This window comes from Poromitra crassiceps (assembly GCF_964638095.1).
Source record: "Poromitra crassiceps genome assembly, chromosome: 19".
Lineage (NCBI taxonomy): Eukaryota > Metazoa > Chordata > Actinopteri > Beryciformes > Melamphaidae > Poromitra > Poromitra crassiceps.
This window is the reverse complement of record NC_139646.1, coordinates 26,802,599-26,823,716: the sequence shown is the minus strand read 5'-3', so window position 1 is coordinate 26,823,716 and position 21,118 is coordinate 26,802,599. Positions and strand designations below refer to the sequence as shown.

General features: G+C 44.0%; 1 protein-coding gene across 1 annotated transcript in view; it reads right to left on the bottom strand.

The window, feature by feature from the left end:
- Nucleotides 1-4,612: 4,612 nt before the first annotated feature.
- The window catches only part of helz (helicase with zinc finger), an 82,530-nt gene continuing 66,024 nt past the window's right edge, over nt 4,613-21,118 (bottom strand). Inside the window, exons 25-33 of the mRNA XM_083655657.1 lie at nt 18,043-18,088; nt 16,911-17,098; nt 16,251-16,458; nt 15,800-15,886; nt 15,131-15,622; nt 14,647-14,911; nt 13,254-13,914; nt 11,440-11,737; nt 4,613-11,117 (exon numbers count right to left, since the gene is read on the bottom strand). Of these exons, the coding sequence (XP_083511783.1) occupies nt 10,705-11,117; nt 11,440-11,737; nt 13,254-13,914; nt 14,647-14,911; nt 15,131-15,622; nt 15,800-15,886; nt 16,251-16,458; nt 16,911-17,098; nt 18,043-18,088 (2,658 nt within the window). The 3' untranslated portion in view covers nt 4,613-10,704. The remainder of the gene's footprint in view (nt 11,118-11,439; nt 11,738-13,253; nt 13,915-14,646; nt 14,912-15,130; nt 15,623-15,799; nt 15,887-16,250; nt 16,459-16,910; nt 17,099-18,042; nt 18,089-21,118) is intronic.

Sequence of the window (21,118 nt, the reverse complement as noted above, 5' to 3'; positions counted from 1 at the left end):
ATCGCAGTTTAAGTTTTATACTTTTTTCAACCTTTATAACGGGACCCTACGGAGCCAGCCTTGAGTGTGTGATGTCACTTGTTACACATCAGACCGTTTAGCTACTTCTGCTCACTCACAATGTCAGAATATAAACAATGTCATGTATATTTTTTAAGATATTAACATTTGTTTGGCAGATTTTCAGCTTTGTTTCTGCTGCAGTGGCACCCGGAAGTACTTTTTGTTGTTGTCGTGATGTCACACTGATTCGTCCTTCAGTCTCCAGTGCACTATACACTGAGAATACAGTGAGGTAGTATATACACTGAGAATGGACTTTACAGTGAGGCACTATACACTGAGAATGGACTTTACAGTGAGGCACTATACACTGAGAATGGACTTTACAGTGAGGCACTATACACTGAGAATGGACTTTACAGTGAGGTAGTATATACACTGAGAATGGACTTTACAGTGAGGCACTATACACTGAGAATGGACTTTACAGTGAGGTAGTATATACACTGAGAATGGACTTTACAGTGAGGCACTATACACTGAGAATGGACTTTACAGTGAGGCACTATACACTGAGAATGGACTTTACAGTGAGGCACTATACACTGAGAATGGACTTTACAGTGAGGTCGTATACACTGAGAATGGACTTTACATTGAGGTAGTATACACTGAGAATGGACTTTACAGTGAGGCACTATACACTGAGAATGGACTTTACAGTGAGGCACTATACACTGAGAATGGACTTTACAGTGAGGTAGTATACACTGAGAATGGACTTTACAGTGAGGTAGTATACACTGAGAATGGATTTTACAGTGAGGTAGTATACACTGAGAATGGACTTTACAGTGAGGCACTATACACTGAGAATGGACTTTACAGTGAGGCACTATACACTGAGAATGGACTTTACAGTGAGGTAGTATACACTGAGAATGGACTTTACAGTGAGGTAGTATACACTGAGAATGGATTTTACAGTGAGGTAGTATACACTGAGAATGGACTTTACAGTGAGGCACTATACACTGAGAATGGACTTTACAGTGAGGCACTATACACTGAGAATGGACTTTACAGTGAGGTAGTATACACTGAGAATGGACTTTACAGTGAGGTAGTATACACTGAGAATGGACTTTACAGTGAGGTAGTATACACTGAGAATGGACTTTACAGTGAGGTAGTATACACTGAGAATGGACTTTACAGTGAGGCACTATACACTGAGAATGGACTTTACAGTGAGGTAGTATACACTGAGAATGGACTTTACAGTGAGGTAGTATACACTGAGAATGGATTTTACAGTGAGGTAGTATACACTGAGAATGGACTTTACAGTGAGGCACTATACACTGAGAATGGACTTTACAGTGAGGCACTATACACTGAGAATGGACTTTACAGTGAGGTAGTATACACTGAGAATGGACTTTACAGTGAGGTAGTATACACTGAGAATGGACTTTACAGTGAGGTAGTATACACTGAGAATATACTTTACAGTGAGGCACTATACACTAAGAATGGACTTTACAGTGAGGCACTATACACTGAGAATGGACTTTACAGTGAGGTAGGAGACATCTTGTGTCCAGCAGGAAAACATTTGAGATGACATATATTTGCATATTCACGGCCTCTGGAATTTTTTACAAGGGAGAAGGAGTGGTTATTTTAAGGATTTTGACAAGATAAACTTTTTGTGTGGGGAAAAACCATTTCAGACACAAATTATTATTCAAAGTTGAGTATTTTACATACATCTCAAAACAAGACATTAGGAGTCTTTAATTTCAGATCACAGTTTTTAGTATTTTTTATTGGGGACACATGAAGACTGTGAAGGTCCCGTAGTGAGAAAACGAATGGTGTAGTCTGATTAGTTCTGAGCAGGTGTGTGTGTGTGTGTGTGTGTGTGCGCACCAGGCAGAATGCTAAACACCCAGACAGTGTGGGGCACTGGTCTTTACACTGCCATGCTGGAAAGGGTTCAGTTCTAGCAGGTGCACATACAATGCCTTTTTACTTTGACTTGTCGACAGCTTCCAATTTCACTGGGAGCCGAACCGATAAAGATTTCTCTGTTCACCTTCATCTGTCATGAGCGCTTTGATACATGTTACGGCATTCTATTCCTCTATGGACAAAAGTACAAAGGATATAAAAGCCCACAGGGTTTTCATAACAATACTGCATTTTATTTCTTAATATTATATTTCTTTTTGATAATACAGTAATGTACATTGATTTTGTCTCGCCTGCAAGTTCTAAATGTCACTTTTCCCATTTGATGTTTGACTGAATAGATCAGTGGTTCTCAACCTGGGGGTCGGGACCCTCCAGGGAGGTCGCGACCCTCCAGGGGGGTCGCGGGATCATTGTCAAAAGAGAAAAAACCTCCCATGATGATTCACTCTCCCATACCAATGGTATATGGATTATATAGCTGTATAAACTACACAAACAATTTCAGTGAGTGAAATCCGTGTGTGAATGCGTGCGCACTGTCGCTGGGTTGGGCAACGGCGGGAAGGGGGGTTGTGAACCCCGGCCAGCCTAAAGTTTTTTGGGGGTCGCGGCTCAAAAAGGTTGAGAAGCACTGAAGAAGAAGAGTCAAATGTTAACATCAAGCAAGAGGACGATTTGAATGTAGTGGAAGCTGCAGACTATTGACCTTATTCACACAGCGGCCATTTTCAACATTTGGGGTGGGAGTCTACAGCCCAGCTGTTGTTGTTGTGTCGCGTTACTGTAGATTCACCACTGACAAAACAGTCGAAAACAAATGGATGCGGAGTGCTACGAGTATGAGTTCGCATTTTAATATTTCATATTTGACCCATTATCGCTAACCACCTACCTAGGTAGTTTCCTTGCTAAATGCAAGCAGTCTTTTTGTTTCTTTGGAATTAGCATGTGATTAATAAAAGTTATAGGCTAGAATACATTAGAATTTGTGTAATGTTGTAATCTTAACTTTCTAATGAAAATAAAAGTAAACTGCTAAGCTTTGGCAAACCTGTCTGTGAGATCTGTTTTTTTTTTGCCAACTGTCATAAGGTGTGAGGAGGAGACCGAGGTTGAGTGGGTGTTGCTTGCATGGCAGTTTATTACACAGGTAGATCATGGAGCCTGGTTTCCACCATACTTATTGCCTAGATAGATCACTCAGCATGTTGATAGGTCACTCAGCATGTAGATAGGTCACTCAGCATGTTGATAGATCACTCAGCATGTTGATAGGTCACTCAGCATGTTGATAGGTCACTCAGCATGTTGATAGGTCACTCAGCATGCTGATAGGTCACTCAGCATGCTGATAGGTCACATTGTAAATGCGACACATCGCCCGTTTAATAAACACTTTGACCTTGATTCTAAACCAGGGTGTCTGAGTTTCATCAGCTTAAGACTTTTTAAGACCTTTTTAATACCGGTTAAGATCGGAGAATCCTTTTATGGCGTTTGTGTGTAGCGGTAGATTCCCTGCCTACCAACATGAGGGTCACAGGTTCGTACCCCCGTTACCTCCGGCTTGGTCGGGCGTCCACACAGGCACGATTGGCTGTGCCTGAGGGTGGGAAGCCGGATTGGGGGTATGTGTCCTGGTCGCTGCACTAGCGCCTCCTCTGGTCGGGGTGGAAGGGAACTGGTGGGAATAGCGTGATCTGCCCACGTGCTACATCCTGCCGGTGAAGCTCCCCCTGTCAGGTGAAAAGGAGCGGCTGGAAATGGCGCATGTGCTAGTCTCAGCTCTCCCCAGATCGGCAGAGGGTGGAGCAGCGACCGGGGCAGCCAATAGGGCAGCATGGGGATAAATTGGCCAAGTATAATTGTGGCAAAAATGGGGGAAAATCAGAAAAAAGAAAAAAGAAATATATATATACATATATATATATACATATATATATACATACATATATATATATATACACACCGGTATATGAGAAAACGTTTAACATTGAAATAAAGGTGAGAAAAAGTTTAACATTGAAATAAAGGTGAAAGCGAACACAATGCATGAGTTGGCTAATAAGTCATTGCAATACTTGAATTGATGTTCTTTGCTGTGTTCAACACCTTTTGAATCCTTATGTCGAGACATATTGACACTCCCTCAGCACCTGGAGACACACTGCAGTTGAGAGCAGACCTTGGCTTTGGTTAGAAACCTCATATCAGGGATTCATTCATCCGTCAGTGGCTCCGAGTGGCTGAGAGTCTGCAACAAGACAGTCAACAGAGGTTCAGCACCAAGGAGAGCTCCAGAGTGGAAACACTTCTCAACTGTGATAACGATTTCTATTCTTGCACAAAATCCATAAACCCAAGCACTTTCAACAATCCATGTCTATTTTTCTATTTTCAAAAACTTTCAAGGCCTTTATTTCCCCCTCAAATTCACAAACCTTCAAGGACCCGTGGGAACCCTGATATCGAGATCAAAAACACCACTGAATTTAGACGAGTGAACCCAATGATTCCATTGACATCAATGTTTTGATTTTTTTTTTTTTTTTTTGCCAGTGCCTCCAGACAGTGACCCAGCTTCCCCGTCCAGACGATGGATCAGGAAACAAAAGACAAAGCGATCCCAGCAGTTTCAATAAAAACACTTTAATAGAGAAACAAATTAAAAAAAGGAGAAAAAGAAAAGAACCCTTTGAAACACAGTCTAGATCCTTATTATAACCACCACCAACTGAAATGAAGAAGAGTGAAACAGATCTATTCATGATGTTGTACCCACGAGGGAGGAAGCGATGGGAGCGACCGGGGAGACTGTGGGAGAACAGGTGTGCCATTGAGTCACTGCAGCGAGAGAGGGAAGAACACAGGAGGGAGAACAGAGCGAGAAGAGACGTGGTATTTAGAAAAGGCGGAACACAGTGCCCTCTACTGGCTGGGCAAAAGGTTGCTCCCTCCACATGTGCCACACAAGTTGTTTTTTTCTCTTTAAAAAAGGCATTGATTGAGAAAAGTGCTGCTATGTATGTGTTGTGGCTCAGGCTGGGTATCGTATCCAAAATTATACCAGTACCAGTGACCCATCTCAATAGAGTACTGAACCGCATACTCGGTCACATGGCGCATTCCTTTTGTATCGGGAACTAGAAATATCCCAGTTCAGTGACATTGCACCCGAGTTGACCACATTCCAGCCAGCGTTAGCTCTAGCCAGGCTAGCCATCTTTAGCAATAACGGTTGACAATGCATTCCGTGGTAGTTTGCGCAAACACCGTAGCAACATGTCCACAGATAGAAAGAAGATAGACAATACTGTGCGTGCAGCTGATTTAATGAGACACAAATAAGACAGACCTGCTCATAAACACTATTTACTACAACTTGCACTAATGTTGAATCTTGGATTTTGAGGTCGGAGCTGGTGAGGCTCTGCGAGTGGGGTAGGGAATCCGAGGTCAGGTGACGTCATAAGGGTCATTCCCGAACTTTGACCTTGTCAATTCCTAGTTCCCAATACAAATGGAATGCACAATTAAACCACGCACCACAGACTGAATGGGTTGTAGCTGCTGTGGTAGTGGGCCAATCGCACTAAAGCGAAAAACGCTTGTGGTGATTGGCTGTGAGCAAAACCATACAAATAGCCATTTTTCTAGATTTGTCTACATTTTTTTTTCTTTTTTTCTTTAGTTTAACAACAGACAAACAGGTATCGTTTGACTGGAGAAGTTTCAATACTACTTGGTACGGGGTTATTTCGTTTGACATCTTAAAAAGGTATCGAGTACTGATACCCAGCCTTAGATGCAGCGCAGCGATGGTGGTTAAAGAGTTTCAAATCTGAAAAGTAAAAGAATCTCAAAGTTAATCCCAATTTGTTTTGGACTTGACAGCACAAAAAAGAAAATGTATCAGCAACAAACAAAACAAAAGATCTCTATTAAAAATCAAACAAAAAAAAATCCCTGGCTCAACCTCCTTTGCTTCAGAAATTCAAATATATGAGAAGCGGTTAAGTATTAGTATTGCACAATTGAGAGATTAGCCAACAACTGTTGTGTGGATCCATATCTGATTCACACTTATACCCCCGCCCCAAAAGACATCAAAAGCCTAGTCAACGTGGCACACACTGGGGAGCAACCTCAGCTTTAGCCCTGCTAATTCCAGAAAAAAAACTTACATGACCATTACATATTTCATTGACATGTTAGTAAAATATTATAATAGTTTTGTTCATAATGTCACAATTCAATTTACACATCAAATAATATACCAAAATTTGACTCTGTAGGGTGAACAAAAGCTAGATTTTTTTTCTTTTCTCGTTTTTTTTGTTTCCTCCACAAATCAATACAAACTGTTTGATAAAAAACAGGGATAAACCAGCCAGGTCATCTCAACATGCATGGAAAGAAAATAATTTTCACCAAAAAAGGGGGAAAAGAAAGAAAATAAATTAAAAAATATTTTTGAACCACAAAGCACCGGTGAACAAAAAGATAAAATTGCTGTGAAGTAGTGAGAAAACAGTAGAGGACAAATCCGGCAACATATAAACTCCCCCCAAACAGTTTGGAAACGTGTGTTTGGATGATCATATCACTGCTGTTACTGTATACTCAGTATTGTATCTTATCTTAAAGGAAAGCCTGTTCATTTCCCTCATTCAATCATCCAATCCCCCAAACAACTCAAAACAATAGAGTCAATACCAACAGGATACACTGTTTGACATTGGCAGGGCAATTAGGTGCTTTTGACTTTGGCGCTACTCGCATAATCAGCTGTGCTGCTCATCCCACAAATGCAGGATTTAAAAAAATGAGACAGCGTAATAAAGGGAAATGAACAGGCACTCCGACAACATACAATTACTGAGCATACAATAACAGTAGAGATATGACCATCCAAACACAAGTTTCCAAAGTTTTTTTTTAGTTCACTTAAAAATATGTATTGCACAGTAAAATAACTCGTTTCATATACAGCTGCAACACAAAGCCTCCTCTTTGCCAAATCAGAAAAGAAAAAGAAATAATCTAAGAAGTCACGACGAGATGTCGCAACCGCCAACCGGGTCGTCGTTGTCGTCCGTTTCTTGATTTTTTTTATTTATTTGAATTTGCATAATTAAAAAGGGCATACCTCTTCTCGGAACAGCTTCTACAAAATTGAGGCACTCCCAAAATCTGTTTTGTAAATACCTAGAAAATGCATATTTACAAGTATGTGTTGTTCACTGCTAAGTCAAAAAGACGAACCTCTTAAATCTGGACCTTGGAGTTACAACAATGAACAGAACGTGAAAGATAACCAGAACTGTGACGTTCTCTGCTGATTGTTCAAAACACACCGAAGGGTGAAGTTAGTAGCCGTAGGGTATTAGCTTTCTGCAGAAGTGACATTACAATTATACCAATTAGGCTATTGCTAACGAGAAGTTATATTTGCGGAAGGGGCAAAAACTCATTACATACATATAACAGGACAAAGCATTTGGGTGGCTGTTTCTTTTTCTTTTTGTATCAGCATCATTTGAAATTTTACTGACTGATAAGTCTTAAATCCTCAGGGTTTCGGTATATTTGACCAGCATTTGGCTGGTACCGGCTGGTGACCCTGCTCCTACCGTTATGTTGCACCATGTGTTGTAAGCTTTAAGAAAAAACAAGCGTTGTCGGGGTGACTGCGAGACGTGGGCAGATTTTTTTTCTTTCTTTTTCTTTTTAATGGGGGGCATTACACTCAATGCACATTAACTTGTGGATTACCAGAGAAGAAAACTCATGAAATCATATATATGAAAGGATACATCAAATGCAATAATTACGAAGAGAGATTGCTCTATTGAAAAAGTGTGTGGGGGGGGGGGGGGGGGGGGGGGAAACAGCCAGGAACGACTTCCGTGATGTCACCTCTCGTAGATTATGCACAGATGAAAAGATACCAAGGCCACGTTTAGACGACAATGGTCTCTGCATAAAACGGCAAACTTGCGTTCTGGCCTTTGATTCTGTGTTTATACCACTGACCGAAATAACGGACAAACCCATCCACTCTTTTTTAAGACTCCCATTTTGCAGCAAAGTGTTGTCTGTCGCCATCTCGGGGTCCTTGCGCAGCTCACGTGAGATGGGGGTTTCCCAGAGCTCCGCTTGCTATTGGTCCGTGATCGGCAAGCTGCGCGATCACTGGACAGGCAACCTGTCAATCACCCCCTTTTATATCATCTATTTTACTCCAAATGAGCGCGTTATATAAGAAATGACCCATGTAGAGTTTACGTGAAGTTAGCTATATAGACCAAAACTGTTTCAGTCCAGGCTGTAAAGATGCTTAGTCACTGTGGGGCATTTTAACATGGGGGGAGAATGCGAACAACGGGACTTCTGAGTCCTCAAGTGGCCATTCGAGGAACTACAGCTTTCAGGATTACTTCCGCGCGTCCTCATGGGAAAACCTCAGAGCTTGCCCACTGGTTTATACACAGCGTTTGTGACGACGATTTGCATGCAGATTGGAACCGCAAATGTCATCACACCCCAAGCAGTGTCAAGTCAGCCAGAATAAAACTGAAACTTCCGGTTAGAACGTAAAAAAATAATAGCCTTATTGATGCACATTGTAACGTTTTTTCTGTGTGATCCGAAATACACCGAACACAGACAAATTGGAAGAATATCTGCTGCCTTCGAAAAGTAAATTTTAACCCGTAGATTCATGGCGGCGCTGTACATTAAGTGGGCAAATTAAATGAGTGTTACTTTGTGATGTCACAAAATCAAGGAAGTCAAAACAGCTCGTTTGAAGGCACGTCTTCCTTACATGGCTGGTGTGGCTTTATCTGGGGACCTCCATGTTTATAGCCCAAGTCAAAGAAGCAAGGACATTTTGTTTTGCACAAGACCCATCTGAATAAAAACGCTAGATCAAAAACAGCTGTTTTCGCAGCCCCTGGCAAAGGAAATGGATGTATCTGGCCGCAAGTTTGAGGGTCTGTAATTAATAAATTACGATTATTGCATGGACGGTCACGGTAATAGCCGGCACTTATTGCCTATTATGTGTTTTCAGCAAATCGTTATTAGACCGATGTTTGTTGAATGCCAATGCGATTCACTTGTGTCATATATAATGTTATTGACGCTCCTATATTGTTTTTCATTGTCTTCCATGGCGAAGGGGGCCGTGTCATCACATGAATTGCGTTTTGCCACTTTCCACAGTGATGCTAAGGAGAAATCCACTCTGGAACCTGGTTTCACTTTTTTGCGTTTTCAGGCCCAAATAACACCGTTGTCATGTAAACAGACAGGCCCAAACACAACGAAGGTTTGCCGTTTTATGCCGGAGAGCGTTGTCGTGTAAACTAGGCCAAAGACAAGTCGACTTTTCGTATATCGCACCATTAAATGTTCACACCTCACCCCTCTCTGCACTTTCACAGTCCCTCTGACTACTGCAGCCTTTCCGGAAAACACAAAAAAACAAAAAACATACCTTTCGTTCAACAGCAACTTGACTGCTAAAGATTTTCTCGACATTTGAACTGAGACAAGTTGAAAATGAACCCAGCCACAAACGGCAAAAAAATACAAAATAAAACAATAAACGCATTGTGTATCAGCAGCAAAGGGAAGCAGTTTGGGCTGATTTCACCTATCGCCATCTCAAAGAGCCGTGTCTGATTTTCTCTGATCCTGAAAACAAAAATGGACAAAGGAATAACATGGTTGTCCTTTCAATGTTAATTTTCACACGCTATCCATTCTCGTCACTGACCGGTGAGAAGGAAAGTTAAAAGGCAATCCATATCAATATTTGTATTATTTGTCAGTAATTGATGCTTGGATGCATTTGTGATTGTGTGTCAACTATAAAGAAAGTATCACATTTAACTATTGAATCACGGAAGGTGATTTCCAGGTAAGGATTAAAGATCAGAAGCAAAACAAAAAGGAAAAAGCGATTCTAATGTAAATGCTAGCATGATACAGGAATTTAGGTACATGTCTGTGGCATACAATTCAGTCATTTATTTTCTTTATATGTACAGATTAGAGGAAATTTATCTACTTCTATACAATGTTCCATATAGTTTCTGTGTCAGTTGACCACTTAGCTTTTGTCCGTTACCACAACTACAGTAGTATGAAAATCAAGACATAGAAAGTCCACTCAAAACTGAGGAAGACGAGACCAAAAAAAAGAAAAAGAAATCAACATACTCATTTAATAACCAACTTCAATAAGGAAAAGAATATGCAGGTAGCTAAGTGGTCAACCAAATCCTGCCTTTTAAATTTTTTTTGCAACTTTTTTTTTATTTTTTATTTTTTTTAGCATTACGTACATATACAAGTGTACATAATATAAGTATATATTCATATATACATAATGTGTATGTATATATACCAATAATGCATTCATTATATATACTTATGTCATATTTTTTCACAGATATGTGAAACAGAATAAAGATTTGACTGTTACAAATAAAAAGTTAAAACAAAACAAAACAAAACAAAACAAAACGCAGAAAACAAAACTACCTGTATTGATAGAAACAATTTGTAAAAGCACTTTGCACCATGTTTTTGTATTTTTGGTAAATGTTTTGCTTTTTTTAATATCTTTTTTAATATTTTTATTTTTATTTGATTTTTGATTTTTTTTTAATCACTTATCGAGGGATCATACTGGGTGGGGGGTGACACTCATTTGAAGTAGGAATAGTACCCATTGCTACCATTTGAACTTCCTATACTCAGCTCTTGTAAGAGGGAGAGCGGGTCGCTATTCTTTTTGACCTGTTCGGGGCGAACAGCTCGGGGCTTGGGCGGGGCGCGCAGGGCGCTGGCGTAGGACATGGTGGGCGGCTTGCCCTGACTCTGAGGGCCCTGGCTGGGCTCGGCGGGGGCCTGCGGCGGCGGGGGCTGCTGCTGCTGCTGCTGCTGCTTGTTGTTGGGCATGAGAGGTGGGAACTGTCCGAGGTGCTGGAGGGAGTTGAGGGAGTGTGGGTGTGGCTGCTGGGCCGCCGCTGCTGCAGCCGCCACAGCCGCCGCTGCTGCTGCTGCTGCCGCCTCCGCCTTCGCCTGCTCCTCCGCCTGACGGAGAGCCTTGGAGGACACTGCTGAGCCAAGAGGAGGAAACCAGACCATGGATGATGGGGTGAGTTGAGGAAAGACAGGAGAAGCTAAATCAGACTCCGACTTGGGGTTTAGTTAATCAGGTTAAAGGCTCTGTTTCATGCCAGCAACAGACACTCGTCACGTCTGTTTCATGCCAGCAACAGACACTTGTCATGTCCGTTTCATGCCAGCAACAGACACTGTTGCAGACTGAATAGAAAACTTATCAAATGACAAAACCTGAGTGAAATCTGCTTCTCTAGCGTGCTTCTAAGAACAATAGAGCCCAGTTTCAAAGACAAAGCATTGGCTGATACTCACAGAGGAGGTCGCGGTGCTGAGCGAGTGTGCCGGCTCCGTTACATGGAATGTTCTGGAACGGGCCGGGGCCTCCGCCGTTACTGGGCCAGAGCTCGGGTGGCGGGTAGCCGTAGGGCGCATGCGGGTGCTGATGTTGCTGTGGGTGGGGATGCGGGTGCGGGTGGTCCTGGGGGTCTGACGGACAGGGCTGGGGTTGCTGGGACAGGGCGTTGTGGGCGTTGGCAGGGGACGAGTCGTCTGAGTAGCTGGAGGAGATGCGGCGCTGATACAGGGGCCGGCCTGGACCCCTGGGTTCATACTGTGCAGGAGAGACACGCAGTGAGAAACACATGATGACTGGGCTTAAAGGTGCAATAGACCCTTTTCACAGCAACGGCTTTGAGGCGGTAAAGCAGAAAGTAAAGCAGGTGTAAGAAATATCATTGTTGATGGTTCCCTTCCACTTAGGTGTTCCAGTGCCATGGCCCTCAATGTTATTGGTCATGTTCGTAATGCATTTTTCAAATAAGCATATTGCTCACTTTTCTGTAAAGGGGAGACTCGTTCAGATATCTTGAGGTGAGAGGTCAAGGGACCCCTTTGAAAAAGGCCATGCCAGTTTTCCCCTCGCCAAAATCCCGCCTCTTTGGAGTCTTTTTTTTTAGCCCCCTTCCCAACAAGCTAGCATGAGATGGTTGGTACCAACAAGCTAGCATGAGATGGTTGGTACCAACAAGCTAGCATGAGATGGTTGCTACCAACAAGCTAGCATGAGATGGTTGGTACCAACAAGCTAGCATGAGATGGTTGGTACCAACAAGCTAGCATGAGATGGTTGCTACCAACAAAGCTAGCATGAGATGGTTGCTACCAACAAGCTAGCATGAGATGGTTGGTACCAACAAGCTAGCATGAGATGGTTGCTACCAACAAGCTAGCATGAGATGGTTGCTACCAACAAGCTAGCATGAGATGGTTGCTACCAACAAGCTAGCATGAGATGGTTGCTACCAACAAGCTAGCATGAGATGGTTGCTACCAACAAGCTAGCATGAGATGGTTGCTACCAACAAGCTAGCATGAGATGGTTGCTACCAACAAAGCTAGCATGAGATGGTTGCTACCAACAAGCTAGCATGAGATGGTTGCTACCAACAAAGCTAGCATGAGATGGTTGCTACCAACAAGCTAGCATGAGATGGTTGCTACCAACAAGCTAGCATGAGATGGTTGCTACCAACAAGCTAGCATGAGATGGTTGGTACCAATGGATGCATTCGCTCTGCTAGTTTCATATGTGACTTCGCTCTAGCTTTAAAACTAAGCCTGCTACAGCAATTTGATGGGGTACATCACCCAAATATGTCATATTAATCACATTAGTAATGTTGCATGAGCAGTGTGCATCCTAGTTTGTTACAATAGTGTTAGCTCAAATGCTAACGTTAAAACAGTATGTGGATGGACAATGCTAACGGCATTAGCGCCATGTTCTGGGATGTACAGTCAAATAAAAACACAGATTTGGGTGGTCTACCCTAGTTGGTTAGTTAGTGGAATATTCAAGAACGTCTTTTTTATTGACCCAAGGGCCACACTGAGTGAGGTCGGTCGGGGGCCGCCAGTTGCCCATCCCTGACTTAGAGGAAACTCTTCTTGGGTATTCGTGTTTTCTGAGGTCTGTATTACAGGAGTTGCTATGTCAAAATTGCATCACAAATCTTAGCACAAGTGAAAACCGCAATTTTTGTTTGTTTGTCAAAGGTCTCCCTCCCTTTTTCAAATGATTTGTTACACTTAATAGCCCAAAAATATGCTACATAAATAAGGCTCACCTCATCTACACTGTGATGGGCTGTGGCTGCTGATGTTCTGGGGGACAGTGGGTGGTAGGACTCCTGTCCTGGCCCTTGACTCTGATGCTGCTGCTGCTGTTGTTGTTGTTGTTGTTGTTGTTGTTGCTGCTGCTGGTGCTGGTGGTGGAGCTGCATCAGGTGGACCTGCTCCTGCCTGCTGTGGTGAGCCATGACGGGCAGTCCATAAGGAAAGCCGTGGCCCTGGTTCCCCATCAGGTGGTTCTGCTGCGGCGGGCCCACTGACGCGGCTCCGCTGTGAGACCACTGGCCCTCTTGAAGCAGGTACTTGACCTGGGAGGGAGGCGGGCTGGCAGAGTGGGCTGGTGGCTGGTGTGGGTAGCTACCAGGATTGTAGAGGGGGTTCCCAGGGTGCTGCTGCTGCTGCTGCAGAGCGGGGTTGCTGAGGAGGCTGTCGTTGAGGAGATCGCGGCCGGTGTCGTGGGAGTAGGGCCCCGAGGGGAAGGGGCCGGTGTGATTGGAGGTGGCGGCTGAAGGGGATGAAGGGTCACCTGGGGAACGGGCCTGGGACTGGACCTGGCGGTACTGGAGGAGACGAGACTGAGGCGGGGGCTGCATCTCTGCTGCCTCCCTCGGCTCAGGCTGTTCCTGTGGGGGCATCTCTCTCAAGAGGCCTGGGTACCTGGCGGTTGAAGAAGCATTGCTTTACTCTTTGGAACTTGGCATGTCGTTTTTAGTAATTTTTTTTTAATTATTTTTAAATACATTAATATTGATATTATTTTTGCGGAGGATGAGAATAAAGGCAAGCAATAGAGATCCAAAGCCACGCCCCCTTCTAGGTTATGCAAATGAACCAAAGGACATTCTTTTTTCCATAGACATTTCATAAAATGCTTATAATTTTTTTTTTCACTTGGTCAAATCAAGCGATTCAGCTATAATTAGAATCAGAGGAGACAATAGAACATTTCACTCGGACCAAAACGTAAAAACAAAAAGTAGATTTTATTATTTATTTTAATCCGCTTTTTTTTTTGTCTGAGTGAAATGTTATATGGTCTCCCCTGATTCTAAATATAGCCTATTTGCTTGGTTATAAGCATTGTACAAAATGTCAATGGAAAAAAGAATGGCAGATGGAATCCCTAAGGGGGCATACTTGGGCGCTCGATGCCTAAAAGGAAATAAAAAAACAAACAATAAGAAGTCCACCTTCATGTACACTAGTTATCCTGCATCTATCCAGAACGGGTAAATTATAAAATGTTATTATAGAATGTTCACATAGAAAACTGTAATGTGCATCAACCACCAAGTTACCAGACTAGCTTCGAACAACTGGGAGTAAAACTTGATTTGACTCAGAAGTAGTTCATCACGCACACAGTAGCAAGATGAGGCGTAGTCTGACCTGGTGAATGGCGGTCCAGCGGAGGCAGAGGGAACAGCTTCGTCCTCCATACCGGCACCCAGGCCCCAACTGGCTGCCCGGAGCAGCTGATGGGGATAGCGAGCCAGGCCGGGCTGGGCGAGGTGGGCCAGCTGCTGGGGCAGAGGGAAGGCCACGCCGCCCTGGAGGAAAGGTCCGGGCCCTGCTGCTTCCCCCCACTGGCCTAGCCTGGCTGCCTGCTGCTGCTGCTGGCTTAGTGCCTCCAGAGGCAAGGCACCCTGGAGCTCTGGAAGGCCAACGACAGCATTAGTCTTAAAGTGCCTGGAGTTGTCTCAGAGACTCATACTAGAGATGAGAATCTCTCCTTAAACAAGAGTCTTCCAAATTTCTAAAATGTCTAACTCCTATAGTCACTCATTTGAAAATGTTTAACTTCTAGTCGCTCATTTTTGGACAATCTGCCTTTTCCCCAATACAAGAAGAAAAAGATGGCGCTCCCACTCACCTAGACCATCTCCCAGCCCTCCGTCCTGTCCATCCTCCCCAAAGCTGTTGACCCTGCTGGGCTGTGACAGGCCTGGATGGTGGCCCATGGGAGTCCTCATGGGGGCGCTCATCTCCTCCGCCCCTCCAGACTCCGGCCCATCCAAAGTAGGGGACTGGACACCCCTGTGGGGGGGGACAGGCCCGCTGAAGAAGGAAGGGTTGTGGCTCCCACCAGAGTATGCGGGGCTGAGCTGCTGTTGACCTTGTTGGGCCATCGCGGGGTGCTGGGGCTGGCTGACTCGATAGGGAAGCCTGGAAACGGGGTACTGCGGGGGGAAGGCTCTCCCCCCGGCGGGGTGCGGGGGGAACGCCGGGTTGGGGGGTGCCAGGTGATAGTTGAGGGGTCTTTGGCCTGCTGAGGGGTCCTTCCGGTGGAGCAGTGCATTGGGGAATCCCCCCCCAAGCCCGTCCGTCTGAGCGTCTACACCTCGACTTTGGCCTGTGTCTAAGTCTCCCTGGAACAAAGACAAAGACCAAACATCAAGAGAAAGTCCAAAAACAGAAGCAAGGCTATTACTGTTAGCTAATTCACTGACACTTAGCATACCTTGAAACAAGCTTTTCACATAATATATGGTCCATTTTGGGGAATATGTGTCTATATAAAAAAAATATATATTTCAGCAACTTGCCTGTTTGTCCTTCATGTCGGAGGTTTTCCTCTCTGGTGTCTGAAGACGGCTCTGCTCCGACTTTGGACACCCTTCTAATTTACCTGGGAGGAAACAAAAAACAAAAACACACAAGTCATAAACTATTTGCCATCTTGTTCTCCATCTATGCTACTGACAGCTTGATTCATTTATTCATTATTAAACCTTTATTAACAAGTGAGTCCCATTGAGATTGCATAATCTCTATTTTGAGGGAGCCCTGGCCAAGATACCATCAATACGGTTTCAAACAATATATATATATATATATATATATATATATATATATATATATATATATATATATATATATATATATATATATACACATACATACATATAGCTAATGTCCTGAAATGACAGTATGATTGAGTCTTGAATGATTTGGGGTGGTTGATTGATTTAGCAAATCATTATTCAACACACCATTTCTGATGGGGTCTGCTGCCTGTAGCTCCTTGTCAGGACTGGGCTGGCCCATTCCTAGGGGGGAGGGGTGGGCCACCCCACTGTAGGGGATGGGGGAGCCTCGGTTCTGGGCCTGCAACAGGTTGAAGTTGTAGGCCATGGCTGCATGCTGGCTCATGATGCGAGGGTCCATGGCAAAGCGGTTCTGGTAACCTGGCCAAGGCAACTAGGAGGGAAAAAAAGATGACTGATCACTACACAGCTACACAGGACAAGGAGGTTAACACACGTAATGGACCGGGTGGGAGTTACTGGCCTCCGTGGCACCCTCCCTCTGGCCGTGATGCCCTGAGATCCCTAAGGCCACCTTGGCAGTGCCCTGCTAGCTGCTACTGTCAGTTGCTTTAAAAGCGTCAGTGGTCTCAGTTTAATGTAGCCTCCCCTATGACGCGCGAGGTGCCTAGTACATATACATATACATACAACATGTGAATTTTGACTAAATTAAAGCATGCAGTGATATATATAGTCCCTTCAGTATACATACTCTGGTAGCTGTAATCTCATGCTTACAAAGTGCATTTTCTAAAAGTGACCAGTGTAATAATAGCCTTTGTAGCAGCACTGTTACTGGCACAATATGCAGTGTCTGTGTGGTAAGAGCAGCAGCAGACTCACAGGCAGGGGCATGGACATCACCATATTCCCCCCATAGACGGCTGGAACATAGAGGATGCTGGCGCCTGTGTGGGGATCTATCCTCTGAACGGGGCTGGGGGACTTGCCCATGGCAGCTGGTGTGCCACCCAGGGGTGGCGTGAACGCTCGAATGGGGTTCCCCATCAGCACCGCGGGGTTGGGTTGGACTGCAACGAGAGGGTGACAAGTTCAAACACAATGAAGACATATGGTACCGTATAATGAAGTGGCAAGACACAAGCCCAAGGTACACCTACGTATCCACTTCTGGCGGTCACTGCGCAAAATAATAGAGTTGTTTTTGGAGCGGACAGTGAAGGGGTAAAATAAAGAACGTAGCCTACTACTTTGAGCCGGTACACAGCAAGCAAGCGAGTATCCACTGTTAGCCAGGTCAGATAACGTTATCGTCGACAATGACGAGCACTTTCTTGTAAAACATACCTGGACTCCAACAAAGAAAGCTTCAGATAGTTGTCTCTCCTCCGAGGCAGCGCGAGCCACTAACGTCAATAAGACCCGCAGACGTTAACGTAATTCCCTGGAATGCGAGACTTACCAGCCAGTTACATGGCGTTGCATTCTTAGACATTGCCATTTGCTTTTATTTGGTATGTTACATACAATTGGAAAAATTATTACCGTAGTTAATTCAGAGTTAGATGATATTGGAGCAGCGCAGCCATTTTTAATTTAATTTTATTATTATTTTTAGCCGGAAGTTTTGATACGGCCACACAACCGGGTCAAATGGGCGTGGCTACATAAGGTGAATACGAGTGTGATCTGGCCATATGCCAAAACACTTTACTGTTGACAGTTTTCCAGTTATGTCTGAATGTGGCTTACATTTGATGCTCAAATGAATAAAGTTCCTTGACCCACAGTGGATGATCTTTTAGTAATATGTACCAACTATGTACCAACAAGGCTCAGAATCAAAAGGTGCTCGCTTGAAGGTGGAATGTGTGATGAACTTAAACTGAGCTGTCTTGGATGGTGATCACATGACCCTCGACTACTTCCTTGCCGATGTTCCCTGACATTGGAGTGAGGGAACAGTCTGGGCAGAACCTGCTGAAAGCTGACGTCTAGACGGGCAGAAACTCACCAAATCCTTCCGGTGGAAAGTGCTCTGTGTGGTTTGCATGTTTCCCCTGGAAGACAAAACACAGGAAAGAATCATGAGAAAGGATGCGGGGGGGGGGGTGAACACACAAGGGCAGGGCTGACTGACAGGAAGTGGGCACATGGCAGCCATAGCTCCTCCCACGTCTGTCACAACGGATATAGGAGGATATCGGCAGGTCATCGGGTATCGGCCGATAAAGGCTTTGAAATGAAATATCGCAATCGGTCCCAAACCTTTCTGCTGATATGAAAGGTTGATGCTCGATGCTTGACTAAATACTTGAATGAAGACACAGTGATGGATATTAAGGAATGTAAATGGTAAATGGAATGGTAAATGGACTGCATTTATATAGCGCTTTTATCCAAAGCGCTTTACAATGTGCCTACATTCACCCAATGTAGTTATCAAAGGAATGTACTTATCAGTAACCGTATAAACCAAAGGTTCAACCAGACCAGCACGATGGACTGGAGGATGTGGCTATTGATGGAATAGTTCAAAAATAATAACTAAGCTTGAAAATGAGCAGAAAGACGGGCCTATCTAGCTACCGAGCATTTCTACTTTGTTACAGAGAATAGATGCGTCTCTCTGATCTCTCCCCATCAGATGGAATCTATTTCTCCAGGGTGCTGAACATTACAACTCCATCAATGTGCACACACTTCACATTATATTACCATTGATACATAACCAATCCATGCACACACACACACACACACACACACACAGATATGCATGTGGGCAGTGGGCACGTACACACACACAACCCTGGAGTCACCGTGTGTCTATTATCAGACGACATCACAGACATCATGGATGCTGACAGCTACATGGCACGTAGCATGCCAGACCTCTCATACCTGTGAGTTTAGCTGCTGTATTATTCATGGTTACAGGCACACATACACAACTATCTACTTTAGGCTTTTCTCAGCTGTTTGAGCTGCAGCACGCATGCTGCACGCATGCTGCACGCATGCTGCTCTGCCAGTTGGGTTGTGACGCAAACTGATAGTCCTCGATGGTGGTGATCATTGTGGAAGCAACTATAATTAATATTACAGTACTATAGTAGTTTCCTTATTGAGTCACCCAGATGCAATGAACTATAGTAACCTCCCTGCTGCTCTTTCTGTCTAATAAGGCCTTGTTCTTTGCACTCCTCCTCCTACTTTCAAACTCCTAATGTGGTTTTCCAGAGCCCTACCCTCCAATTTGTCTGTACTGTCTGTTATCAGCTGTCTATTGAATGGAGACTGACTTCAGTATGTCTGTACTGTCTGTTATCAGCTGTCTATTGAATGGAGGCTGACTTCAGTATGTCTGTACTGTCTGTTATCAGCTGTCTATTGAATGGAGACTGACTTCAGTATGTCTGTACTGTCTGTTATCAGCTGTCTATTGAATGGAGACTGACTTCAGTATGTCTGTACTGTCTGTTATCAGCTGTCTATTGAATGGAGACTGACTTCAGTATGTCTGTACTGTCTGTTATCAGCTGTCTATTGAATGGAGACTGACTTCAGTATGTCTGTACTGTCTGTTATCTGCTGTCTATTGAATGGAGGCTGACTTCAGTATGTCTGTAGTGTCTGTTATCAGCTGTCTATTGAATGGAGGCTGACTTCAGTATGTCTGTACTGTCTGTTATCAGCTGTCTATTGAATGGAGACTGACTTCAGTATGTCTGTACTGTCTGTTATCAGCTGTCTATTGAATGGAGACTGACTTCAGTATGTCTGTACTGTCTGTTATCTGCTGTCTATTGAATGGAGACTGACTTCAGTATGTCTGTACTGTCTGTTATCAGCTGTCTATTGAATGGAGGCTGACTTCAGTATGTCTGTACTGTCTGTTATCAGCTGTCTATTGAATGGAGGCTGACTTCAGTATGTCTGTACTGTCTGTTATCAGCTGTCTATTGAATGGAGACTGACTTCAGTATGTCTGTAGTGTCTGTTATCAGCTGTCTATTGAATAGAGACTGACTTCAGTATGTCTGTACTGTCTGTTATCAGCTGTCTATTGAATGGAGGCTGACTTCAGTATGTCTGTACTGTCTGTTATCAGCTGTCTATTGAATGGAGACTGACTTCAGTATGTCTGTACTGTCTGTTATCTGCTGTCTATTGAATGGAGGCTGACTTCAGTATGTCTGTACTGTCTGTTATCAGCTGTCTATTGAATGGAGGCTGACTTCAGTATGTCTGTACTGTCTGTTATCTGTCTGTATTATGTCTGCTATGAGATAGGAAATGAGGATCTTTAACTGTGATTGTTTATGAACTTTTAGAAATAAAATAGGTTTGGATAAGAGTCATTGATTGGTCTGTCATGCTACATAGGTGCAACTAAGGTATTTCCCAACATTTGATAAAATTGCCCTGTAAATTATTCAAAATGCCCCAGAAATATATTTCACAGGGGCAAAAATAGCCCTTGTTTAAAAAAGTGAATTCCCTACCCTGATGGAGACTGACTTCAGTATGTTATCAGCTGTCTATTGAATGGAGACTAGGGGGAAAGTAGTCTCACTGGACAGCCTCCTCTCCCTTCCGTCCGAGGAGTCTGACACCGCAGGTCTCCATAACAGGGATAAACCCTCCCCTGCTCTACTCTGCTCTCCCATTGGAGCGACTGTTTCAGTCGCTGCCGGATGTCCGCTCCCGGCTTATTACAAGCTCTGTCATTGGCTCCGACCATGTCAATCAGAGCGGCTTCCGCTCCCTCCTCCCTGTGTGTCGCTGTAAATAGTGCCCTGCCGCCTCAGTGAAAACAACAACGCTAACTAGCTAGCAAGCTAACGGCAGAAACCTACACGCTAGCTCGTTGCTACACGCTAAAAACGGCAAGTTGGATTGTTTGAAACTATTTTCCAAGGGCACTGCCGCTAAGCGCCGCCCATCGCAATCCCACTATGGAGACCTGCGGCGCCAGACTCCTCGGACGGAAGGGAGAGGAGGCTGGCCAGCGAGACTAGTGGGAAAGCGACCTTGAGTGCTGTAATAAACTAGCCTTTTGTTTAAAGGGCCCATTCCATGCTATTTAT